Here is a 25,675-nt window from a genome sequence, read left to right as displayed (position 1 = left end):
GAGGCACTGGCCCAGGTTGCTCAGGGAAGTTGTGGGTACCCCATCCCAGGAGGTGTTCAAGGCCAGGTTGGACGGGGCCATGGGCAGCCTGAGCTAGTGGGATGTCCCTGCCTATGCCCAGGGGGTGGGTTTGAAATTAGGTAATTTTTAAGGTCACTTCCAACTATGATTCTATGATCTTTGATGTCATGGAAAGTAAATGAGGGAGCTCTAAGGCCAGTGGAGGAAATGGAGATGTAGCAAGGAACCTTAAGACAGTGGGAGAGAGGGAGGAGTATTAAGGACACTTGGGAACGCAGAGGAAAGGGGATACCCATCCCACCATGGGGCAAAGACCCCTAAGACCATGGTGGGACCTAAGCTACACTGAGCTACTGAGTGATGAGGAAGCTCTTTTCCCAACCCAGCAAGCACCGAGTGTGGAAAATCAGGGGCAGGGCTGACTATCTCAGTGTTTCTGCAAAGACCGGAATGAGGAGGGGACCATTTTGCTAAGCTGAATGTGGGCATCTCGCGGGAGAGGAGGTATGGACGGAGGCGAATGGAGCCAGCCCATGACATAGCAATGGGACAGGGGTGCAGTAAGTCCCCTTCAATCTCAGCTATCATGCAAAACAAAGGCTCACTGTGTCTGGCTTGTGCTGGGGATCCTAGACATTGTCTCCCTTGTGCCCACATAGGGGCAGGCTCCCCACCCCTGGAGCCCTGAGCTCCAGACACTATCGCCCACAGTGTCGTTGGGTTCTACCACACAGGCACACTGCTGATGCCTGTTCAGCCTCCGGTTCATGGGTCCCCCAGGCGTCTTCAGCATGCCTGCTTGCTCTCCCATCTTGACACACAGGGTTCCTCTTCGCAGCTGGACTCACCCTTTCCCCCATCCAATATCAGCAGGCTGCCATCCTCCAATTTCTCCAGGCATTTCTGAACACCAGTGCTGGCCCTCCCATATACCGACTACTGCCCAGTTTGGTATAGCCCCCCAGCTGGCTGAGCCCACCTCTGTCCCACCATCCAGGGCACCAGTGAAGGCTTCCAGGAGCATCAGTCCTAGGAGCAACCCCGCAGAGATGTTGCCAGCTGCACGAGGGCATGGCTGACACACACCTGCAGCCCTCCCACGATCCAAGTTTCCAACCACTTCCTTCTCTTCTGACCACCTCCTCACTCTGTCATTGAGGAGACCATGGGAAGCTATGCCCCAGACCTCAAAGATTCATGAAAAAAATAGCTTCCATTGTTCTCTTGTTCTCCACAGCCCAGCGTTCCCACGACAGCAGGCGGGTTGGACAGGCATCACTTGGTCTTGATAAATCCTGTCTGGCTTTTCTCATCCACCAGCGTACACTCCCTGGGTCTTGACCATTACATGCCCAGGAGAACGTGCTCCACCTTCCTGGGATCAAGGCTATTCTTTGACCAGGAGGACAAAGGGACAGCCTCTGGGACAGGCTGTGGTTGGGTGTAGGTAACGGAGGGAGGAGAGAGGGCAGGAGAGGAACCAGCAGCACCCAGTGACAGAGGCAAGGGTCAGCCAGTAAAACCAAAGGACTTCACAAAGGGGACAGTTTAGGAACACCAATTCCACCACCATACCAATCTTCAGAAGGTGCAAGAGGCACCTCTCAAACCAACTTCAGCAGAAGGCAGCAGAGGAGAGCAGGGCTCAGTAGTGGTGTCCCCTCCATGGGTCATGGGAGCTGGGGCTGGAACGCAAGGGTCGGGGGTGTGGGCATGAGTGTGGAAAACAGAAATACAGTCTCTTTTCTGTAAGTCTTGTTTTAAAATGCAGACACTTCCCAACCTGTATCCCCAGAGCTTTGCAATGCAGCTGAGGCAACAGCGTGTGGGGTTACAAATGTCCTGGAGGGGAAGAGTGTCTTCGCTGTGCACTTGCAGCTCCTGTTCCTCAGTCCCAGTCCTGCGATGGAGACGGGGCTCAGAGTTCACCTCTTGGCTGGGAGAGGAAAGAGGCGCTTGGACAGGCTGCTCAGATCTGGGGGCTTCTCACAGATCCATGGAAGTATTCTGTTGCAGGAGTAGCTGCTTATCAGTCCATGAAAGCCCACAGAGTCACAGGAGACCCTACTGTTCTTGGAAGGGAAGCAGCGTGTGAGCAGTGCCCCCACCACACCACCACCCCGCTGCCACCCTGATGGTGCCCTATGCACATCTAGAGACCCAGAGCCAGAGCACTGCCCACGCCCAGGCTTCAGTCTCATGGGCAGAACAAACACTGGGGCAGCAGCCAGCACCTTCACCCATGGCCAGGGAAGGAGAGAGAGATGCAAGTGGCCAAGACGGAACGACTTACTCATTGTATGTCTTCCAGTATTTATCTCCAATCCAGTACCTGGCAGAATAGTGGTGTATAAAATTCTGTGGGAAGAGGAGCTGTTAACCACCGGCCCCATATCCAGTATTCCCCTGGTACAGAGGAGCCCTAGGCCCATCTGTGATCTTCCCTGCAGCCTCCTGGGATGGGCACCCAGAGTTCATGGTGCCACCCCAGCATCTCTGCAGATGCCCCTGTGTGCTGGCCCCACAGCGTCTGCCCAGCCCACCATCACCGCACACTCATGGGGGGTTGCTGCCCCTGTGCTCCGTACCGGCACCGTCCATGATGTCCAGCTGCCTTGGACCAGCAGATGAGCAGATTTCGTTCTGCAGTCTTCAGAGCTCTGCAACCAGGTCTTCTTCTCCAGGGAGATGAAGAGGCACTTACTCCTGTAGAGCACCCATCCTGTGGGGCAGCAATCTGGGGGCAGGGGCACGGGTCATGTTCTCACTCTCACACGGATGCTTGGAGTTCCCAGCCTGGCATCAGCCCCTACCCCTTCCTGGCAGCACCACTGCCCATCTGCCCACGGCACCACAGCCCTACCTGTATTCACGCAGGCACGCAGGCTGTTGATGGTGCTCTCGCTGTTGTTGAGCTTCCCCTGCACCTCCTGCATCTCCTCCTCCATCTTCCCCAGGACCCTCATGACACGTCCCAGCTCGGCGTCCAGGCTCCCCAGCTCCCGCTGGCTGCTGTTGCCCTCCTGCCACGCTCGCTGCAGCTCCGCTCTGGCCCACGCCAGCTCCCGGCGTGTCTGCTCCAGGCTCTGCTCCCTCGCGCTCACCTCCTGCGACAGGCGGCCCTGCTCGGCCGCGTGCTCCCGGGAGGCGTCGTGCAGGCTGCGGGTGACCTGCCAGTCTGGGGACAGAGTGGGTGAGCTGGGACATGGGGACGGGACAGCGTGGGCAGGGAATGTGGGGATTGTCCTGCTCAGGACATGGGCTTTGCAAGGGAGAGTGGGATAAGAGTGTCTGCCCGTGGGCAGTGACGGATCTGAGGGTGCCAGGGGGAAAGGAATGGAATCCACAGTGATGGCAAGGGGAGGGGAGCAAACAGGAGATGGTGGGAGGTAATGGGAAGGCAACGGAAATCTGATGGGAGGCAATGGGGTGGGAATGGTGCAGAAATCGCAGGGGATTGGGAGGCAGTAGGAAGGTGCTGGGATGCAGCGGGAAGGTGCTGGGGTGCAATGGGAAGGTATGGGGGTGCAGTGGGAACGTGCTGGGATGCAGTGGGAAGGTACTGGAATGGAGTGGGAAGCAAGGGGAGGACAATCGGAGGGAAGTGAGAGGCAGGGGGAGGCAGTGAAGGCAGACAGAGGGCACTTCAGGGGGCCATGCTAGAGGCAGCACCATGCCCTGCACAACCAGCCCCAGGCACGCCCTGACCCTGACAATCCCTCAGCAGCTCCCACCTCAACCAGCCCCAATCCCACCCCTAGCGCTCTCCTCCCCAGCTGCCCCCAGCCCTCAGCCCTTGCCCCAACTCACAGAAAGCCCCCAGGGACACCGTGGCCACCGCCAGCAGCACCAGCAGCACCAGCAGGCTGGCTGCCCGCAGCCTCGTGGGGAAGCGCCAGCGGTGGGGCCAGCGCCCTGCAAGAGATCACAGCACACAGGCATCACCTTTAGTCCCAGGCTGCGCTGGGATGTACGCACAGCTGGGGTCTCACCTGGGCTGGGCACCGCAGGCACGGGCCCCAGTGGCAAGTTCTCGTAGGGGCTGTCGTCCTCATCGGGGGCTGTGGGGACGGTGACTGGTGGGGCCATAGCAAACTTCAGGTCAGCATAGACCACGCTCTGGGCCATGCAAGCAGGTGCTGCCCCAGACTGCAGCAGTCCAAGGAGTTGTTCTGTCCTGCTCTGCACTGTCAGGTGGTAGGCTGTGGCAAAGACCGCGTGGAGTGGAACTACTTTTTTGCGTGCAGAAAAGCAGAAGTAGTTGCCTTATTTGCAAAAAGTTTTTTTTATTTCTAAGGGTGTTCTTGCTTTGGGGAGGGCGCAGTGGATGAATGAGCTTCATACCAAGCAGAACACTCTACATCCACCTCCCCAGGCTGTGAGAAGCTCTGAGAGCCTGTGTGTACTGGCCACAGCAGAGCCCATACTCTGCTCAAGAGACAGGATGGAGTGACTGTGGGACCTTGGTTTTCTGCCTGTGCCAGGAGGGACTCCCAGGGATCTCCACATCCTCACTGCATGCTTCTGGCACAACCCAAGTGGTCTATATCAAAACCATAATAGACCCCAGGATCAACCCCCTCCAAGCCAAGCCTTTTAGGTTCTCACACATCACCCAGCCTCAAAGCAAAGTGAGGTCATTTTCTGTGACCTTCATTAACTGAGGAGACACCAGGAGACAAGTTGCTGCCCAGCCCAAGCCTTCCCTGAGACCAGAGAGGCAAAAGGTCACCTCTTAGCTGCCTTTCCTGACAAGCATAAACCCCAAGCAGCCACCATGATCAGAAAGCCCAGAGCTTTGGAGAAATCTGCTCCAGCGGGCACAGGAGCTGCCCCATGCTGCAAACAGGTCATGAGAACAGTCAGGTCGATGCTGGCCCACAGTCACTTCCTTCAGTGCTGCAGCAGCCACAATTTCCCACCAGGCAGCGATGCAACCAAGTCAGTGAGCTGGAAGATACATCGCCATCCCACTACCCTCATCCCCCAAAACCAGCCACAGCATCCACGTGCCAGAGTTTATTGGCAAAGTACAGAGATCAGGGGTAAAGAGGAATGAGTGAGGAGGCAGCGGCACCTGGGGATGCCCGTGCATTGCAGATGGGCAGAGAACACAACGGTAGGTGAGCCTGGAGGTCCCCACAGTTATCAGGGTCCCACATAGATGTAGGTGGTGTTTCCCCAGAGGAAGGCAGGGGTTGAGGATTGGAGCCACTGCAGGGTGGCTGCACTCTGCTCACAGACCCAGCCAAGGGTGTCCCAGCACACACCGCCTGACAGACCCGAGCTGGACACTCTACCACAGGCCATGAAGGAGTTGGTGGTGCGCTGGATTGGGAAGAGCCTGCAGGGAGAGAATGGGTTGAGGTGGGACCGGCAGCAGGGTCTGGGTTTGTCCCATCAGCAGCAACTCCAGCCAGGGACCAGAGGCTGCACAGAGATGCCGTGGGGGCAAAGCTCACCCTCCCCGTGAATCACTGCCCCAGCCACCCTGCTGATGATTCCCCAGTCTGCCATGCAGCCCCCAGCTCCATCATTCCTGCAGCACTCCCAGATCCCTCCTGGGTGGACTCAACACCAACAGCATCAAGCAAAGCCTGGGAACCTCCTTTTGGGGGACCCTCCCAGCTCCTCATCCAAGCAGAGCATGGGCACCAGGGTCAGACCCCTGCAATCCTTTCTTTCCAACAACACCTCAGTGCAGCCCTGGGAAGACAAGAAGCGGCCAAAATACAGACCACTTCGCTGTGTATCCTGCCCATTCACCTGTCACCTCCCCAAGCCCTGGTTGGAGACAGCCTCACCTCGACAGCGAAGTGCCATCCAGCCACTTCCAGCCAGACCTGGAGCCTTCCCACTTCAGTCCCACGTAGAAGGCATCCAGGTTAGCTGTGTGCATCAGGAAAGCCTAGAGCAAGCAAGGAGCAGCATCAGCTCCCTGGGGGAATACCTAGCCCCAGCCATGCGATTAATGATGGGGGCTGCACAGCACAGGCACAGTATCACCAGTTCCCTGCCTAATGGCTCAGCTGGGCTTTGGGCACATGAGCCAGAGCCAGGGAGCTGAGACGATGCTGGTGATGGCTGGATGACTGCTCAGTGACCTTGAGTTGGTCACCAACGCAGCCCGACGCCTGCAGGGAGTTGGATGGGTTGGTCTGGGCGCACTCACCAGGGTGGCAGTCGATCGGATGGTGGCCAGCTGTGCCCCTCTGGAGCCACAGTCCTCTCTGCTCTGTTCCCAGTTCTTTTTGGCAGAGGAGAAGTAGTAGCACTGCCCACCATCCCAAAGCCAGCCGGCTGGGCAGAATTGGCACTGTCCTGCACACCAGAAACTCGGCCTGTGGGAGCAGCCAGGACAGGGCAGCCAGCAAAGGCTGCCACCAGCCCCTAGCCCAGGGGACAGAAGGGACAGCCAAGGGGTACCAAGTATCTCAGTGCACTCCTCTGGCTACCCCATGGAGAGGACTCTCCTCTTGACCTTACTCTGGAGTTTAGCTCCTCCATCTCATCCCCAGCTCCCCAGCAGGAGCACCAGGGGAGATGGGTGCTGGCACTAAGCGGGTGGGTCAAGGAGGAGAGTTCCTAATTTGGAGGTGGGATACAAACATCATTTGCAAAGCACTGGGAATGTAGTCAAGATTTCAGATTCACTAGAGACTGGTTGGAAGAGAGTGCCAGATGCCATCCTGCACGTGGGTGCTCATGGCAGCCACGAGCCTGGTGCTGGTGACATACCCAGGTGATGCAGAGTTGCACAGAGGTGTTTGTTGTTTTTTATTTTTTTTCAGAGAGGTCCCAGCAGCCCTCGGCCTGGCTCAGCAACACTGGGGCAGCTCTCCGTGCCATGAGCCAGGGGGACCAGACAACAAGGGTGAAGGAAAACTTGGGAGGGAGCACATTCTGGAGTAGGGACAGATCTTGCCCTTTGTAAGGAAAAGCCTGGACGTTTCCAAACCTCACCCAGGAGCCCACCAGGCTCTCTTACCTCGCACTGCCTGTTGTCCACAGCTGGGGCTCTCCTCCATGCTCCTGGAACCAGGGGTGCATCTCGCCTGCTGCCCTAAATCTACAGAAGAGCACAGGAGTGCCCCCACCATTCCTGGGCTCCTGCTCCCACCCTGCAGCATCCAGTGCCCTCTCCCACAGGAGAGCCCCATGCTGCAGCAGAGGTTGTCCCTCCCTTTAGGTGACCCACCACCCAAACCCACCAAGGTCCTTGTGGCTTTCGCTGTGTTTTGGAGCCCATCACAGGACAGGCTTTCAGGGAAAGTACTTCTGCCTTTCGGTTTCAGTGTCACCACTCTCCTCCTGTCTTCATTTTGCTGCCACGTGATGGAACGGGATGCCCCCGCACTGTCCCCGAGCCCATGCTGTCTGCCCACCTTCCTCTCCCAGCCACACAGGCAAGGTCATGCCTCACCAATTTTCCTTCTTGCCCCAGAACTTGCAACATCCTGAAGTAAAAGGGCCTTGCTCTGTGGGCAAGCTGTAGCTCTGCTTGTCAGTACACAGGTGCCAACCCAAAAACCCTGATGGAGAGGTCCAATTACAAGGCATGTAGTGATAGGATGGGTATACACTGGAGAGGGGCAGATTTAGACGAGACATAAGGTGGAATTTCTGCACCATGAGGATGATGAGGCACTGGAACAGGTTGTCCAGGGAAGCTGTGGCTGCCCCATCCCTGGAGGTGTTCAAGGCCAGCTTGGATGGGGCTTTGGGCAGCCTGATCTAGTGGGAGGTGTCCCTGCTCATGACAGGGGGAGTGGAGTTAGATGAACTTTAAGGTCCCTTCCAAATGAAACCATTCTGTGATTCTAAGTAGGTACTCACAGTGGAAGCTCAAGCCAGTGAGGATGATTTGTGCCAGCAGGAGCAGCAGGGAGAGGACAGCCAGGCTGAGGGCTGCCCAGCACCAGGGCAGACGCACCGGCTGCTGAGGAGCTGAGAAAGGGAGTTAACCGGCACCGTGTGGGCTTGGTAAGAGCAGTGGGGAACCCCCACCCAGGAATGGTCTGTGAACCCTATGCAAGGTCTCAGGAGGCAGTGGGGAAGCCCAGGAAAACTGAGGGAGAGCCCTTCTGCAGCACTTTGACCCTCCTAGAAGCCGTGTCCCTGAGACAGCGCTTGGCATGGGGCAGGGAGAGCAGAACAGGGGGTGACTACGTGAGCTGTGGCACTGGACAGGAGCGGGCATCCTCTGCCTTTGAGCTTCTCCTGTCCCCCACACCGAGGGCAAGCGTTGGAGAGGTGTTGGAGAGGAGCTGTCTGGGAGAGGAGACCCAAAAGGAGAGAGCAAGGAGAGCAAAGCTGGGGGAGCAGCCCTGCAGAGGTCAAGAGCCTGCAGGAGGGCAGGGGACCTGCCAGGAGAGCCTGGCTTGCCAAGGGTGGGGAGTCATTACCTGGTGGGGGTGGCAAGCGCAGATCAGCGTATGTGACCCCCTCTTCCATCCTTCCCTCGATCCCTCAATCTCTCGCTCTGTGCTCCACAGGGGACGTGGCAACCTACTCCCAGCCCCCTTTAGCAGCAAAGTGTGACACAAAATGGGAAGTGTGACTTCTTGATAGAGTCCCCCTGAGGAACCACCCGGGCCACAGCCCTGGGGGATGGTGAAGCTGCCCGTGACGAGGACAAGAGGGAGCCCCAGGCAGGCCACCACCCAGGCGTTCCTGGCATGGGGGAACCCTGCTTACCTGGCTTTGATGCAGCCAGCGGGCGGTGGGGCTGGCTGCTAGCTCAGACAGGGGTCTGAGACCAGGCTGGGCAGACGCCTTGAGGCTTCTGCAAAAGGATCTGAACAGGCTGAGCTGCTGGGCTGAGACCAACAGGATGAGGTTTAACAAGGCCAAATGCCGAGTCCTGCACTTGGGGCACAACAACCCTGTGCAGTGCTACAGACTAGGAGAAGTCTGTCTAGAAAGCTGCCTGGAGGAGAGGGACCTGGGGGTGTTGGTTGACAGCGACTGAACATGAGCCAGCAGTGGCCCAGGTGGCCAAGAAGGCCAATGGCATCTTGGCTTGGATCAGAAACGGCGTGGCCAGCAGGTCCAGGGAGGTTATTCTCCCTCTGTACTCGGCACTGGTGAGACTGCTCCTCGAATCCTGTGTTCACTTCTGGGCCCCTCACCACAAGAAGGATGTTGAGGCTCTGGAGCGAGTCCAGAGAAGAGCAACAAAGCTGGTGAAGGGGCTGGAGAACAGGCCTTATGAGGAGCGGCTGAGAGAGCTGGGGTTGTTTAGCCTGGGGAAGAGGAGGCTGAGGGGAGACCTTATTGCTCTCTACAACTGCCTGGAAGAAGGTTGTGGAGAAGAGGGTTGCTGGCCTCTTCTCCCAAGTGACAGGCTGAGGGCAAATGGCCTCAAGCTGTGCCCAGGTAGGTTCAGGCTGGATATCAGGAAAAAATATTTCATGGAAAGGGTCATTGGGCACTGGAACAGGCTGCCCAGGGAGGTGGTTGATTCACCTTCCCTGGAGGTGTTTAAGGGACAGGTGGACGAGGTGCTGAGGGGCATGGCTTAGTGATTAATGGGAATGGTTGGACTCAATGATCCAGCGGGTCCTTTCCAACCTAGTGATTCTATGGTTCTATGATTCTATTCTTTCCCTGCCCTGACTGCCAGCACGGACTGGCGGGGGCGTGGGGAGGGCTGGGCATCCTCGGGCAGCAGAGGACAGGGTCCTGCCTGCACCCCCAAGCTCTGTGCTCTCAAACCACCAAGTCCACGGGGTCCATGCTCAGATGCGGCTCCTGCCGCCTGTTTTGCATGGGTCTGCAGCTGCACCTCAGCCCTGGAACGCGTGGGAGGGCTGGGGTGCTCCTTGCCCCGCCGAGCCGCGGTGATGGGCAACCGGGCCGGGCCCCGGGGCTGCAGGGCAGTGTCCCCCCGGAGAGGGTCCTGCCCGGGGTCCCCCTGCACCCCCACGGCCGGGAGCGGGCGGCGATGCCCGCGGGCAGGCAGCGACCGCCACCCCGCGGCTGGGACAGGGTGGTTCGACCGGGACTACGTTTCCCAGAGGCTCCTCCAAGGGCTGCACATGCTCGGTGCGACTCCGGGCAGTTCCCGGCAGCTCCCGGTGCAGAGCCGGAGGCTGCGGGGCTGCTCCCGGTGCGGCTCCCGGTGCGGCCCCCGGTGCGGCTCCCGAGGAGGCTTCCCGTGCGCGGCTCCCGGTGCGGCCCCCATCACGTCGTGGCGGGGTCCCGGTGCGCCCTGGGGAGCGCGGGGCTGAGCTTCGGTGCCAGGCACGATGCCCCGCGGGCGATCCTGGGCGCAGGAGGAGGTCAGCACCCTCCTGGAGCTGGTGAAGGACACCGGGGAGTCCGCCCTGCTGATGGCCTCGACGTCGCTGCCCAACGAGGCGCTGTGGCAGCAGATCTCCGAAGGGTTGGCGGCGGCTGGCTACGAGCGCAGCGCGGCCCAGTGCCGCTCCAAGTGGAAGACGCTCAAGTCTGCTTTCCACTCGGCGCGGGAGACGCGCCGGAGAGCCAGCTGCCACTCGCCTTCCTTGCCTCCGCACTACCGAGCCATGAAGAGCATCTGGAAGGCAGCTGGGCGACCCGTCTTTGGTGAGCGGAGGATGCTAGGTAGGTGCCGGGAACGGGCGGGTGGGCTTGGCCAGGGTGGCTGGACATAGGATGCTGGGGGAGCTCCTGGTGCTGCGTGGCCATCCCTTGATAATTTCTCTTTCTCTAGCCCAGGTGAAGCTGCCCCCCAGCAAGCGCAGGTCACCCCTTGCCACCGGCTCTCCATCCTCGCCAGATCCACCAGGTACCTGTGGGCTCAGGCGGCCAAAGCAGGGCTCGTACCGGCGGTGGGGTGGCAGGCACCCCTTGTCTTCCAGTTATTGAAGCTCTTTTCTGCACCCCGTCACCTTCCTTCTGCAGAGCATGGCGTTGGCGAAGATGCCCCAGATGTGCTGCTGTCCCCGCTACCACAGCCAGAGAGCTGTAAGTACTGGTCTGCCCCATGGCACTGGGCTGCACAGCCACGGCTCCAGCTGAAGCCCATGCCAGCGTGGTGGGAATGGGGGACTTAGACAGTCAGGGGGCCCCATCACAAGTCCCTCAGCAGGGATGCTCATAGATGAGCGTGTTGGGACTATCTCTCCGCAGGGGCTTTGGCGCCAAACCACCCTAGAGCATGAAGGAACGGGGATGGGTGCATGGATGGATGGATGGTGCAGAAGGGTTCTCCAGCTCTGACCCAGCCTGAGAGCATGACAACGCTGCTGGCTCCCCAGGGCAGGTGTTGGGGCTCAGTGTCTCTGAGGGACACCGGCCTCAATCCAGCTCAGGGGGTCTCGAGGCTGTGTGGCACCGCAGGGCATGTGAATCCCCTTCCTTTGGCAGGTCTTGGCTCCCCCTTTCTCAGTGACACCAAAAAGCTTTGAATGAGTTTAGGACTGGGTGTGAGGGCCAGAGGTGCCTGTAGCTCCCCTGCCCTGCAGCGCAACCAGCAGCAGGTCCTGCACCTCCCTTGCTGTGCACAGGTCCAGGGCTTTGGCACCAAGGTGATGCAGGTTATGTCTCTGGATCTGATTTGCGTGGGTGCCCCAGCCAGAATTTATGCTGGGTAACTACCATCTGTCTCCATAAATTCTCCCTGCAGTTTCAAGTGGATGTGGGATTCTCCTTCATTTCCAGTCCTAATCTGTTGTGTAGTGTTGCTGCACACTGCTACACCGCTGCTGCCTTCCAGCCCAGAGCTGGCTGCATTGCAGTGGTGGGTGAGTGACTCCTGCTTTTGTGTCTAGCTCGTGAAATGCTTTGGGGCCCTGCCGGGGGCTGTGGAGCTGTGGCTAGGGCATGTCGGACTGTGGGGCTGGCTGAGGAAAGCCAGGCAGACCCTGGGCTGATGGTGATCCCCCAGCAGGTCCCATCAGATGGTTCATCTCTCCTCTCTGCTCTCTCCCAGCAGCTAGCGAGGACCATGTTGCTGGAGTGCCTTCTTCTCCCCCTGCCATGCCACGTAAGGCTTTCCTTGTACTACTTGGCCTGGTAAACCCCCTTGGCCCTGTAAGCAAGGTCTGATACTTGGCCTGGTAAACCCCCTTGGCCCTGTGAGCAGGTCCCATCAGATGGTTCATCTCTCCTCTCTACTCTCTCCCAGCAGCTAGCAAGGACCATGTCGCTGGAGTGCCTTCTTCTTCCCCTGCCATGCCACGTAAGGCTTTCCTTGTCCTACTTGGCCTGGTAAACCCCCTTGGCCCTGTGAGCAGGGTCTGATACAGTTCTTGTTGCAGAGACTAGCTGCTGCTTCTCTCTCCTTCCCCTCCTGGGTGAGTACTGTGCCCAGGCAGCTGCACTTGTGCACCCCAGAGCAGGAGGCAGCTACAGATCACAGGCTGGATCTGCCCTCCTTCCAGGAAATCGCGCTACCCTGAAGCAGGAAAGAGCTGAGCAAAAGCCTGGTAAGGGTCTGCAGCTTCAAGCAAGTCCCCTTGCTCTGGGAGGCAGCTCTGTTCTGCCCTGCCTGTGGAGATGGGAGTTCTGCAGGTGGTGTCCACTGAGGCTCTGCAGGCTGAGCACAGGGCCTGGGTGACTCCAGCACCCTGGTGGCTCCCTCCATGCTAAACCATCGTGGCAGGTTTTCCTGATGAGGCATCCCTGGGGATGGGAAATGGAAATGAAATGTTTCCAGTGGCTGCCACAGCTCAGGGCACCCCAGGGGCGACTGCCATGAGTGAGCAGCAAGCAGCAGGTGAAGAGACATTGGACACAAGCCTACACGGTGAGTCCTCCCTGTGGCTTTCCAATAGCTTCCCCCGAGCTCTCAGAGCCATGCTGAGGGTTTGGTGCCGCTGACCCCACTCTTGCTGCAGGCTTGCTACAGAGCGTCCAGCAGCTGCTGGTGCAGATCCTGCAGACATCACAGCAGCAGCAGGCACTGCTGGAAAGCTTGGCCAGCGACATCGTCTCCAACGTCCACCTCCTCTCCCACAGCCTGGTGAAAGTGGGTGAGACCCTGCACCAGCTCCTGCTCCGGCCACAGACCCACTCCAGTCTCCTCAGCCACTACTTTCCCCACATGCCAGTTTTTGAGGGTGGTTCTGGAGTGCCCTTTGCCCCTGGCACTCCCCACACCTCGCTGGATCACAAAGAGGATCCTCACATGTCCCCTGCAGCTGGCTGCACCCCGTCCTGAGTGCCACCATCCCTGGCCCTAGGGAAGGTGGCTTTGCTGCACAGCCATGCGCAGATCTTTTTAGTAGAGGTCACAGATATTTTGGGAGTTTATAGAAGACACTCACTTTAATAAAATTAAAAATAGCTTTTGTACCAAAATGTGACAGAAATTGACAAATTCTTTCCCCTTTTTGAAGGATGTTCTCTTTCTCAGTTTCAAGATGAGTAGAAGGGGAACTTGGCTATTTACAGCCTCTGAGAAACTCCCAGACCACAAATTGCTGGGCAGATGTGTTTTCTCTGCCCCTGCCTGCTCCCTGGCTGTTTCCAGCTGCACCTGGGGATGGCAGGACCCCAGCCCAGAGGACTGCAGAGGGGAGCGAGGCTGCTGCTGGGGCTGGGGAAGGCAGGGAGCGTGGTCGAGTCAAGGTGTGTGTCCTTGTGCAGGGGAGGGGGCTGGGTGGTGATGCTGGGCAGCACTGGGACTGGGGAGGGAGTGTGGGCTACAGCCGTGGTCCCTCGATTCCCACCGCCTTGGTGGGTCACTTCTGATAGGTGAGCTGGTGGCTGTGGACTTGCAGCAGGCAGCAGTAAGTCCCCTCCTGCTCCTGCAGGCTCAGAGCATGGATCGTTGTTGGGTGGCAGTAGTTAGAGATGCACTACGGCATGTTGTGATCACCACCATGAGGATGCCTGCGTTCTTCATGGACATGGGGTGGATGTGGCAGCTGCTTCCAGAATGTCCTGGCCACTTCCAGGGAGAGGATGTAGCTGATGCAGCTGGTGCAGGGGGGTAGATGTCAGCACTGTAGTTCTGCTGTACCATGTGCCGCTTGCTGGAGGGCAGGCGGATGACCTGGCGCTTCTCCTGTGTAGTTGCTAAGCTGTGCCAGATCAAGCCCAGTCAGGAAAGTGGCAAGCGGTCAATGTTGAGGCAAGGCCTGCTTCAGGATCACAGAATCACAGAATCACAGAATCACAGAATAACCAGGTTGGAAGAGACCCACCGGATCATCAAGTCCAAGCGTTCCTATCAAACACTAAACCATGCCCCTCAGCACCTCGTCCACCCGTGCCTTAAACACCTCCAGGGAAGGTGACTCAACCACCTCCCTGGGCAGCCTGGTCCAGTGCCCAATGACCCTTTCTGTAAAGAATTTTTTCCTAACATCCAGCCTAAACCTCCCCTGGAGGAACTTGAGGCCATTCCCTCTTGTCCTGTCCCCTGTCACTGGGGAGAAGAGGCCAGCTCCCTCCTCTCTACAGCCTCCTTTCAGGTAGTTGTAGAGAGCAATGAGGTCTCCCCTCAGCCTCCTCTTCTCCAGGCTAAACAACCCCAGCTCTCTTAGCCGCTCCTCATAAGGCCTGTTCTCCAGTCCCTTCACCATCTTTGTTGCTCTTCTCTGGACTCGCTCCAGAGCCTCAACATCCTTCTTGTGGTGAGGGGCCCAGAACTGAACACAGGATTCGAGGAGCGGTCTCACCGGTGCCGAGTACAGAGGGAGAATAACCTCCCTGGAGCTGCTGGTCACGCCGTTTCTGATACAAGCCAAGATGCCATTGGCCTTCTTGGCCACCTGGGCCACTGCTGGCTCATGTTCAGTCGCCTGTCAACCAACACCCCCAGGTCCCTCTCCTCCAGGCAGCTTTCTAGACAGACTTCTCCTAGTCTGTAGCACTGCACAGGGTTGTTGTGCCCCAAGTGCAGGACCCGGCATTTGGCCTTGTTAAACCTCATGCCATTGGACTCTGCCCAGCGGTCCAGCCTGTTCAGATCCCTTTGGAGCCTCCCTACCCTCCAGCAGATCCACACTTCCACCCAGCTTAGTGTCGTCCGCAAACTTGCTAAGGGTGCACTCGATGCCTTCATCCAGATCATTGATAAAGACATTGAACAGGGCTGGACCCAGCACTGAGCCCTGGGGAACCCCACTTGTCACTGGCCTCCAGCTGGATTTCACACCATTTACCACCACTCTCTGGGCCCGGCCAGCCAACCAGTTTTCCACCCAGGAGAGTGTGCGCCTGTCCAGGCCAGAGGTGACAGTTTCCTGAGCAGAATGCTGTGAGAAACTGTGTCAAAGGCTTTGCTGAACTCCAGGAAGATACATCCACAGCCTTTCCCTCATCCAGCAGCCGAGCAGCCGAGGATGTAGCAAGGTGAAGTACAAACACATCTCTGTAGCAAGATTCCCCTGAGCTCTTGCCCTTCCTGCTGCACTGCCCAGCCCACGTCTGCCTCAGATGCCTGCCCCACCAGAAATACTATCTGCTAGGGGCTTGCCAAGGCCCCCCATCTTCTAGAAGACATGCTGATCCTCCACATGGCCCACCATGGATGTCACCAGCATGAGCAGCACTTACCAGTCAGCTGGAGCATCCAATATGCGGCAAAGCCACAGAGAAGGGCTGGTGGCAGTGCCAGCGGGGTCACCAGTGGGTTGGTTGGGGCAACAAGTGCTACAGCTCCACTGAGCAGGAACATCGCAGCATCTGGCAGGGGAGAAGCATAGGCGAGCAGTGCCAGGAAAGCCCAGTACCTCTCTCAGCACCGTCCCACGCCAGCTGCGCACCCCGGGACAAAGAGAAGGGCCACACTGCGGAGGCACCACCAGGCCTGTGGCACAGCGGGCAGGGAGGTAGGAGCTGCCAGGAGCAGGGCCAGCCCCGGAGGGATCGGTTCTCCCACAGTCACACACAAGCTCTCCTCTGTGTTCCCAAGCAGGGAGGCAGAAAACATCTGGCTGCCAGCCAGCGACTCTGGCCACAAACCTCAGTGGTGCAGCCACTGCCTGCAAACAGCTCTGCCCGGGGGCTGGAGGGTGCATGGAGGTATGGGAAAGGTGGGTTCTCCCTCCCTGAGCCCTGCTGTTTGCAACGGTGGGGTTGCAATGGGAGAACACCTTTAGGCTGTGATTATGCATGCTCCCCACCACCCTGCTGTGCTCCCTGTCACCCCAGTGAGCTCCCTGTCACCCCACTGAGCTCCCACTGCCCTGCTGTGCTCCCTGTCACCCCACTGAGCTCCCCATCACCCCACTGAGCTCCCCACCACCCCACTGATCTCCCCATCACCCCACTGAGCTCCCCACCACCCCACTGAGCCCCCCACCACCCCATTGATCTCCCCATCACCCCACTGAGCTCCCATCACCCTGCTGTGCTCCCCATCACCCCACTGAGCTCCCCACCACCCTGCTGTGATCTTCGTCGTCCCACCATGCTTAGTACCTCCCTGCCTCGCTCCTGCCATCCTGCCATGCTCCCCACCAGAGGCTGCAGCCTCCTCTGTCTAGCCCTGGAACACTGGGGGTGCTGGATCAGTGAGACAGGTTTTTCCACCCCACAGAGAGGGGGCAGGTCCCCACAGGGAGGTGAAGTGACCTGGAATGGGGCACATCAGGGGTCCTGGCTGCAGAGAAGGATGCGGATGCTGCAAGCTGGGTGCTCTGGGGGTTGCAGATGGGAGGTACGTAGGGTGGCACTGGAGGTACGATGGGAGACAGCAGCACACAGAATTGGGAACTGGGGGGCTTAAACTGAGTGTGCAAAGGGGGTGCATGGGCTGTAGGGGAGTGCAGTGGGGTGCAGTGGGGCTTGAGGGTCTGCAGCAAGGGCGCAGTGAGGTGTGAGGGTGCAGGGGTTATACTGGGGTGCACTGGGGTTGGTGTGTCATCACTGAGGTGAACTGGGGTATACTGGGGTGCACTGGGTTTGTTGGTGCACGGGGGGGTGCAGGGAGGTGCACTGGGGTTTGTGGGTGCATCGGGAGGGTGCAGGGGGGCGCACTGGGGTTCATGGGTGCACAGTGGGGGTGCAGGGAGGTACACTGGGGTTTGTGGGTGCATCGGGAGGGTGCAGGGGGGCGCACTGGGGTTCATGGGTGCACAGTGGGGGTGCAGGGAGGTGCACTGGGGTTTGTGGGTGCATCGGGAGGGTGCAGGGGGGCGCACTGGGGTTCATGGGTGCACAGTGGGGGTGCAGGGAGGTGCACTGGGGTTTGTGGGTGCATCGGGAGGGTGCAGGGGGGCGCACTGGGGTTCATGGGTGCACAGTGGGGGTGCAGGGAGGTGCACTGGGGTTTGTGGGTGCATCGGGAGGGTGCAGGGGGGCGCACTGGGGTTCATGGGTGCACAGTGGGGGTGCAGGGAGGTGCACTGGGGTTTGTGGATGCATAGGGAGGGTGCAGGGGGGTGCACTGGGGGTCGTGGGTGTGCAGTGAGGTGTGGTAAGGTGGCAGCTGGGTCCCATGGGGTGCACTGAGGTGCACTGGGGTTCATGGGTTGCTGGGGCAGCACCACCCCTGGACCGGACCCCCAGAATGGGGTCACCCCTCAATGCAAAGGGGGTGGGACCCCGCCGGGGTCTGCTTCACTCCAAAAAAATGGGGTCACTGCTCAGTGCAAGGGGGGTGAGACTTGCCAGTGATCTGCTTTGACACAAGTAGTTACTATTACCAAAAAAAATGGAATAATTTTTATTCAAGCTAAAGTTTCATCTAAGTAATCATGTTCTTTGAGAGATAGATAGGATATCCTTCTGACAAAGTGTTTTCTCTCAAGCAGTGTGTTTCCAGGTACATCTTTGGAGATGATAATATCTTCTGTTTTCAGTGTGACCTGTGCTGAGCACATGTGCCTTCTTCTCTAATCACCTCTGTTTGGAATTTCTCCCAATCTCTAAGACAAGGTCAGAGGGTGAGCTGGCTCCAAAGCTCCAAATTAGTAAGAGTTTTGGCTGTTATGGAGTTTATAATAACATTAATATTAGTCCTTGGAAAGTAATAGAATATGCTTAAATTTATATAGATGCATGTGAGTAGGAAATACAATCTGTCCCCAGCTCTTGTCTCACTGCACATGATGGATGGAGGTCGCTCACTCACGTTGTCCAGGCCTAATTAAAGGGTGCTTGCTTTCCTAAACTCCAAAACAAGTCCTGGAGAGTTTATTTGCTCATGTTTCTTGTATTAGCTTTACTCCTTGCTCCTGGAACAGGCTGTGCAGAATGCCTGTTTTGAAGTTTATAATAACATTAAGATTAGTCCTTGGAAAGTAACGGCTGGGAAGGCATGGGGGTGTCCTGCCAGGGCTATTCAAGCTAAATGCACCCCTTGCTCCACTCCAAAAACAGCCCATGCCACGGGGTTTGGAGTAACCCTTGTCCCCCACACAGCTCCTCCCCCCCCCCAAGCCCCGGGCACAGTCCCTGGACAGGACTGGACCCCCAGTCCCTTTGTCATGAGCTCCTTGCCCTTGTGGATACAGGTCTCCAGGAGATGGAAAGTGTCCCTGCTCGTTGCAGGGTGTGGGGGTTGGAACTGGATGATCTTTAAGGTCCCTTCCAACCCAAACCATTCTACGAATACACTGGGTTGTTTCAGCGAGGGGATCCAGGGCTGGCACAGCAGGGACACTGATGGGGAGTGGTCTGGGATAGCCAAAGCCAGATTGCAGTTGTCCCAAGTCCATTTAATTTTATCCAAAACAGCCCTCAAAATATGAAGCCCTGGCTTTTAGCCATGGAATTGCTGAAGCACCTTTATATGAAGTAAGAATAAACTGTAATATTCCCCTGGGTGTAGGCACCACTCATACTCCAACAGGAAGATTCAATGCGATTTCTTTAATGCTGCTTCCACGGAGACCACTGTTCATACATAACAACATATTGCTTAGCACCTGGTTTTCTCAAGGGAAATTTTAGTGGTGGCATTTGTGTGGGGGAAAATGGTTTTTTTATGAGAAAACTTTAATCTGGAAGCCATAAAGGGAATGATGGCTTTGTATTCCATGGAAAATGTCCTCAGCCTCCGCTAACATGGTTTTATCTTCCTCTGCAGGCTTACTTCTTAAGACAAATTTATCCAGGATTGCATTTGGTGTAACAGTTTGATTTTTGTTGTTGCAAGGCTCTTTTCTCACGAGAGTAACTGGCTTAATTTCCTACCGTTTGACAGCAAGTGCAGCTGCACTTTGTACTTGTAGACTTTGTTCTTGCAATTGCAGCCCGCGGGAGATCCTTCCTCTGCTTGCCTGCCATGACGCGCCAAGGCTGTTCCTGCAGCAGCATCCCTCTCTGTCAATGCACAGGCCCCAGATGTCTGCCCTGGGACTAGAAACAGGTGACTTACTTGTCCTAACACAAAAGGCAAAGGCTTGTAGGACACACAGGTCCTGCCCCAAGATTCATTTGCAGGAGGCAGGTCCAGATCACAGCACTGTGGAGCACCCCTGGTCACCTCCAAAGACTCATTGGTAGAGCAATGCTTCAAAGCTGGCATTGCAATTTTACACTGTTGCCAAGATCTTCCTGAAAGCCTTTTTGGGGCTGGTTTTGTTCTGGGTTTCCATGCATCTTCATCCCTTCCTGTGCTCTTCATTTTGACAATTTCCTCTCCTTAGGGAATGCCCTTTCCCACCCATTTGCCCACTCCACTCTGCTCCTTGGCCACAGTGGCCCCATAAATCTCATTAAAGGTTGCATTCATTTACTGGAAGTCTCCATCATGCTGCTCTGATCAATTCTCCTGCTGCCTGCAGGTGCTCTGGCATCCTGGATGCTCTATTAATTTCATTTAGTAAGCTCCCTGATTTCTCTGCAGTTCCCTTGATGAACTTAAGCACAACTCAAGTGGCTTTTCTGCTTGGCAGAGCAGCTCTTCAACAGCCATCTTCTAAATTGCAAAGCATAAGAGTTTGCCAGGACCCACCATGGGTTCCCCCACCAGCCTCTCCAAGAAACTCAATTACTAGTGGCTAAAAGTCATAGAATCACAGAAACGTGGTACTTTGCCTCACTATGACATTTGTATGGTCTCCTGTGTCAGAGTGTGTGTCCCCATTCCCACCCCCCTCCACCCTCCACCACGTCTGCTGCTCCCTCCTAGGCCTGAAAACAATGGCAGCTGCTGTTTGTCCCTTGACACAGCCCCACCACAACCATAGAATCATAGAATTACTAGGTTGGAAAAGACCCACAGAATCATCGAGTCAAACCATTCCCATCAATCACTAAACCATGCCCCTCAGCATCTCATCCACCTGTCCTTTAAACACCTCCAGCGAAGGTGACTCAACCACCACCCTGGGCAGCCTCAGCCAGTGCCCAATGACCCTTTATGTGAAATATTTGTTCCTGATGTCAAGCCTGAACCTTCCCTGGCAGAGCTTGAGGCCATTTCCTCTAGTCCTGTCCCCTGTCACCTGGAAGAAGAGGCCAGCACCCTCCTCTCCACAACCTCCTTTCAGGTATAGAATCATAGAATAACCAGGTTGGAAGAGACCCACCGGATCATTGAATAGTTGCAGAGAGCAATAAGGTCTCCTCTCAGCTTCCTCTTCTCCAGGTTGAACTTGACACAGAATGAGGGTGGGGATGGGCAGAAGGGAGGTGAGAGACAGGGCTAGAGGAAGAGAAGAAGGAGGGATGAGCAAGTAGGGTTCATGTGGGTTGCACCAGGATGTCCTTTCACATGCTCAAGAGATGCTCCCACAAGGCTTGCCACTGTCTGCAGGGCTGAGGGATGGCCAGGGACAGAGCAGAGCAGGTGGCTCCAGTGCCTGTGATCTGTGCAGCGGTGCCAGCCGTGGGTGATAAATGGGTCTGAGCAGGGAGGGCGGTCAAGTCTTGGTACTCTGATGAGAAAATCATCAAGTGGCTGCACAGTACACTGGGAAAATTGCAAAAGAAGAAAGCAGCCGGGCCATACTCCCAGCCTTCTGTCATCCCCTGAGCAGCACACTGACAGCCAGGCGAGGCCAGGGAGCAATCTCTGGCTGCAGCCATGGCGAGATTTACGTTGACTGCAGTGGAGAGGGTTCTTCTCACTGGGGCTTGCCAGCAGAGTGAGCAGGAGTGGGGCAAGCAACTCCCGGGGAAGTACTGGGGAAGATGCTTCTTCCGGCCATGGGGTTTCATGAGGATGGAGGGAGCAAATGCCAAGGTGGGACGGAGCAACATGGTGCATCCCTACCTATACACCTGTCCCTGCAGAGATAAAACCACTCTTGAGGCCTCATGGAACAGGGAACAGCAACCCCCAGGAATCCAAGGTGGCAGCAACAACTGCTACCCAGCACCTCAGGACCTCCAGGACTAGCATGGGGCAAGACTGTCCCCAAGTGACAGGGGACAGGATGAGAGGGAATGGGCTCAAGCTCTGCCAGGGGAAGGTCAGGCTGGACATTAGGAAAAATTTTTTCACGGAAAGTGTCTTTGGGCACTGGCAGAGGCTGCCCAGGGAGGTGGCTGAGTCACCTTCCCTGGAGGTGTTTAAGGGACGGGTGGATGAGGTGCTGAGGAGCATGGCTTAGTGATTGATAGGAATGGTTGGACTCAATCTGGTGGGTCTTTTCCAACTTGGTGATTCTATGATTCTATTCTCTCATTCTAAGACACCTTTCTGCATCCAGAGACCCCAAAGGCTGGGATCTCTTGCCACCCCACACCTGCTGCTGCCTGCTTGGGTGTGCATGGGCAGGGAGAGGAGGAGGGATGATGGTTCCTGCCTGCACACACGCAGCCTGCTGCAGGGCTCAGTAATTCATGCACGACACATTAAAGTTGCATGGTATGCAATTGCCGTCTGCAAAAACAGACTGTGTCAGGGCTGCTGCCTGGTGAGCCTGGCCCAGCAGACACGGGCAGGCGGCGGCTGAGGAGCCTGGCAGCTGCACAGGGAGGGCAGGCTGTGGGCAAAAGGCAGAGCATCTCCACAGTGGGACTTGGGGAAGGTTTGTAGGGGGAAGTATGGCCCCAGACTCCAAGATACTGATTTACAGGTCACTTATGTCGGACCAGGGAAAGTCATCCCAATGGCACTCACAGCTCAGCAGGGATCTAACAGGCTGGACCGCTGAGCTGAGACCAGTGGGATGAGGATTAACAAGGCCAAGAGCTGGGTCCTGCACTTGGGGCACAACAACCCTGTGCAGCTACAGACTAGGAGAAGTCTGTCTAGAAAGCTGCCTGGAGGAGAGGGACCTGGGGGTGTTGGTTGACAGCGACTGAACATGAGCCAGCAGTGGCCCAGGTGGCCAAGAAGGCCAATGGCATCTTGGTTTGGATCAGAAACGGCGTGGCCAGCAGGTCCAGGGAGGTTATTCTCCCTCTGTACTCGGCACTAATCCCGTGTTCAGTTCTGGGCCCCTCACCACAAGAAGGATGTTGAGGCTCTGGAGCGAGTCCAGAGAAGAGCAATGAAGCTGGTGAAGGGGCTGGAGAACAAGACTTAAGAGGAATGGCTGAGAGGGCTTGGGTTGTTTAGCCTGGAGAAGAGGAGGCTGAGAGGAGACCTTATTGCTCTCTACAACTACCTGAAAGGAAGTTGTGGAGAGGAGGGAGCTGGCCTCTTCTCCCAAGTGACAGGGGACAGGACAAGAGGAAATGGCCTCAAGCTCCACCAGGGAAGGTTCAGGCTTGACATCAGGAACAAATATTTCACATAAAGGGTCATTGGTCACTGGAACAGGCTGCCCAGGGAGGTGGTTGAGTCACCTTCCCTGAAGGTGTTTAAAGGATGGGAGGACGAGACGCTGAGGGGCATGGTTTAGTGATTGATAGGAATGGTTGGACTCGATGATGCAGTGGGTCCTTTCCAACCTGGTGATTCTACAATTCTATGATTCTATGGAGCCGGGATGCACGAGGCCGAGCTGGGGCAAGACTGTCCCCAGGGCCACCCCATTGTCCTGCATCACATGTGTCCCCTGCAGCCTTGCTTGCAGGGCAGAGGCCACAAAGTCTTGTCTCCAGACATCTAGACTAAGCACTTCCCTGAAGTGTCTGCCTCCACATCCCTGCAGCCACCAGCCCTGGTGGGGCTACATCCCCCATCCCTCCACAGCACCGGGAAACAACGCTCTTCACTGGCTGTTCTGGGAGTCGGTTGCCATGGGGATGTCAGACGTACCTGGTTGTTATAGGGACACTGTTACCATGGTTATGGTTGCTATGCCTGGCAGAGGCAGGGATGGAGTATCAGGAAGGCTGTTTGCACTACATGGGTTGGAAGTCAGAGAGACCACGACTTTCTCAGAAAGTGGTTTAGTGTCAGAATCCAGCCTTCGTCCTCAGCACATCCCATGGGGCTGTGGCTGGAGACCATGGGGAGCGTACCAGCAAAGCTCATCCAGCCCCATAGGAGGGGACAAGCCCACGGGCCTGAACCTACAATGAGAGGTGGCTAAGGAGATGAGGAGTCTCCCATAGGGTGTGCCAGCAAACTCCCAGTTGGCTTGGTGGGAGGGACAGAGCTACTTGTGCTGCACTGGATGCCCCACGGGAGAGAAAGGCTTCACTGTGCTTGCTGCCAGCACCTATGATCAAAAAGGTTTTAGTAGCCCTGCAGAATCGCAGGTCCTCTGCTTGCACCCCACCGCAGTGTCTCCCCAGCTGTGCCAGCCTCCTGGGCAGGGAAACGGGTTTCCGTCCTGCTAGGGATGGGGGATGAAGTGGGGAAGAGGGATTCCCAGCTCCCAGCAGGCTGATTACAAGCCCCAGGGGATGAGTTAGGCTGACAAAGAGTACCTGGATCTACTCCAGTGCTGCTTGGCCAAGCTCCCTCCCTGGCAGCACAGCTGGCTGCTTCGCCTGTCCTTGAGATGAAAAATACACTCGCAGGTTTAATTAAAATGAGAGGGAGCACTTAGCCAGACCAGCAGCCCAGAAAAACAGAGTCCAGCAGAGCTCCTGTGTGGCTCCTCTGGGCAGGTCTGTGGCTCGCCTCTGCCAGGACGCCTCTGGATCAAGACCCGCATGTGCCTCCCCGTGGTGCCTCCCATGGCAGAGGCCAGGGGCTCTGCAGCTCCTAGCAAGGGGAATGAACGTTCAACTACACGCTCGGTAGCCTCCATTATTGCAGGGTCTACACAAACCTGGCAAGCAGGAGGTTTGCACTTCAGCTTCACAGCAGTGAGCCAGGAGGTGAAGGAGGGGTAAGGATGCTGCATGGAATCATAGAATCGTAGAATCACCAGGTTGGAAAAGACCCACTGGATCATTGAGTCCAACCATTCCTATCAACCACTAAACCATGTCCCTCAGCACCTCATGCACCCGTCCTTTAAACACCTCCAGGAAAGGTGACTCAACCACCTCCCTGGGCAGCCTGTTTCAGTGCGCTGATGTCTCCATGAAACTGGGGGGCATTTGCGCAGAGCCACCTGCAGGACTGGCGCTGGGGTGGCACAAGCCCTGTGCTCCATGCGTGCTGCACACCAGCATGTTGCTGATGTGAAAGCAAAAGCCGAGCTCCTCATTCTCTGGGGGCTGCGACTGCCGGGTGGCGGGGAGGGATGTGATTGAACCTGTTGAAGTGAGTAACATTTTTAATTAAACAATTAATCACCTGCCTGGCTGGACAGACAAGGCGTTTTGTGTGTCAGAGAAAGAGCCCAAGGGTGAGCTCCTGGGGGAAGGAGGGTGGCAGGAGCAGGTTCCCCCACCTGCCTGGCAGAGCCACCAGGGCTTTAGCACAGCCACCATGGACTGCCCAGCACACGCCTATGCCAGGCTGGTTCCCAACAGCCATCACCCATTGCACAGCCCGAAGATGCAGTCAGTGAAGCCCTGACACCATCTCTGCCGCCACGGCCCTCGCCACTTTCTCTGTCCTGCCCACCCCATCCCCGTCACCCCTTCCAGCCACTCCTGCAGCCCCCTGTGCCCACCCCACCACAGCCAGCTGGGACCCAGCCCCCAAGCAGCAGGTTTAATTAGATTGCAATCCTATTAAGGAGCTGCCTGCCCGCCTGCAGCTGCTAATCCTGTTAAGCATCCAGTAAATCTCTCTGTGCTGGGCTCCGTCCCCAGGACACAAAGAGGGGGGGCTGCTGGCAGGTGGGCTCTGCTGAGCCAGGATGTGACCGCTGGGATGCAGAACCTTGCCTGGGGACTCACCTCTTAGGACACCTGCAGGGCTGGGAAGAGTCCAGGGGCGTGGAGCAGTTCCCAGAGGGGTAAGAAGAGGCTTTTGGCTTTTCCCTCTCCCCTCTGGTGAGTCTTGACCACTCTGAGCTGCACAAGAAAGGTGGAAATGCCCTGTCCTTGAGCTGTGCACACGGTGTGGGTGTTCACCACCACGGCACAATCACCACCAGCTCAGGCAGTTGCTGATCCCACGGGTCTGACCACAGGGGAAGATGAAGAACGGGGGCTTAGACAAGGTTGCCCCAGCCACATGGGTGGCTACAGTCCATGCAACACCGCCTCTCACTGAAGCTCAGTGCCCTCTAGAGACAGGGCAGCAAGGAACTGCTCACAGCTGGTGGCACCAATAGGGGTGCAAGGTCACTGCTCCTGTTTGGGTGTGGAGGTGGGGATGCTCTGGGTAGTTCTGGGACATGAGTGTGGTTGTGGGTTCCTAGGGATGTGGCGCCTGCAGGCAGAGCACTCTCAGTTCCATGCATCAGCACACTCCCCAGCATCATCTGCCACCAAGGTTGCGGGCTCCCTGCAGTCCTGTCAGCTTACAGGGCACCCTGACTGCCCTTGCACAGCAGAACTGCCCAAGGGTCAGGCATTA

At 57.1% G+C, this 25,675-nt stretch overlaps 3 protein-coding genes across 6 annotated transcripts; 1 reads left to right on the top strand and 2 right to left on the bottom strand.

The window, feature by feature from the left end:
* Positions 1-2,199: 2,199 nt before the first annotated feature.
* LOC138733340 (B-cell differentiation antigen CD72-like) lies at positions 2,200-4,228 on the bottom strand. Of its 2 annotated transcripts, XM_069880452.1 has the most exons (5): positions 4,014-4,228; positions 3,832-3,936; positions 2,885-3,199; positions 2,610-2,758; positions 2,200-2,379 (listed from the first exon to the last, which is right to left on the bottom strand). In XM_069880452.1, the coding sequence occupies exons 1-5, from the start codon at positions 4,147-4,149 to the stop codon at positions 2,311-2,313; spliced, it is 774 nt and encodes a 257-aa protein (XP_069736553.1). In that variant the 5' UTR covers positions 4,150-4,228; the 3' UTR covers positions 2,200-2,310. The 2 variants fall into 2 exon arrangements, with proteins under 2 accessions (XP_069736553.1, XP_069736552.1); XM_069880451.1 differs by lacking the exon at positions 2,200-2,379 and having other exon boundaries at positions 2,426-2,758.
* A 620-nt stretch (positions 4,229-4,848) lies between these two features.
* Positions 4,849-8,579, bottom strand: LOC138733285 (killer cell lectin-like receptor subfamily G member 1). The gene is made up of 6 exons (XM_069880347.1): positions 8,427-8,579; positions 7,858-7,968; positions 7,010-7,090; positions 6,194-6,342; positions 5,826-5,929; positions 4,849-5,365 (listed from the first exon to the last, which is right to left on the bottom strand). Exons 1-6 carry the CDS (start codon positions 8,473-8,475, stop codon positions 5,170-5,172), a joined length of 690 nt encoding a protein of 229 aa, XP_069736448.1. The 5' UTR covers positions 8,476-8,579; the 3' UTR covers positions 4,849-5,169.
* A 1,635-nt stretch (positions 8,580-10,214) lies between these two features.
* LOC138733337 (uncharacterized) lies at positions 10,215-13,305 on the top strand. 3 transcript variants are annotated; one of them, XM_069880447.1, is made up of 8 exons: positions 10,215-10,608; positions 10,718-10,792; positions 10,909-10,971; positions 11,942-11,992; positions 12,134-12,187; positions 12,267-12,434; positions 12,611-12,754; positions 12,846-13,305. In XM_069880447.1, exons 1-8 carry the CDS (start codon positions 10,272-10,274, stop codon positions 13,166-13,168), a joined length of 1,215 nt encoding a protein of 404 aa, XP_069736548.1. In that variant the 5' UTR covers positions 10,215-10,271; the 3' UTR covers positions 13,169-13,305. The 3 variants fall into 3 exon arrangements, with proteins under 3 accessions (XP_069736548.1, XP_069736547.1, XP_069736546.1); XM_069880446.1 differs by having other exon boundaries at positions 11,939-11,992; positions 12,137-12,187; XM_069880445.1 differs by having other exon boundaries at positions 11,939-11,992.
* Positions 13,306-25,675: the final 12,370 nt, after the last annotated feature.

Source organism: Phaenicophaeus curvirostris, chromosome Z (genome assembly GCF_032191515.1).
Source record: "Phaenicophaeus curvirostris isolate KB17595 chromosome Z, BPBGC_Pcur_1.0, whole genome shotgun sequence".
Taxonomy (NCBI): Eukaryota; Metazoa; Chordata; class Aves; order Cuculiformes; family Cuculidae; genus Phaenicophaeus; species Phaenicophaeus curvirostris.
This window is presented reverse-complemented; position numbering and strand designations above follow the sequence as displayed.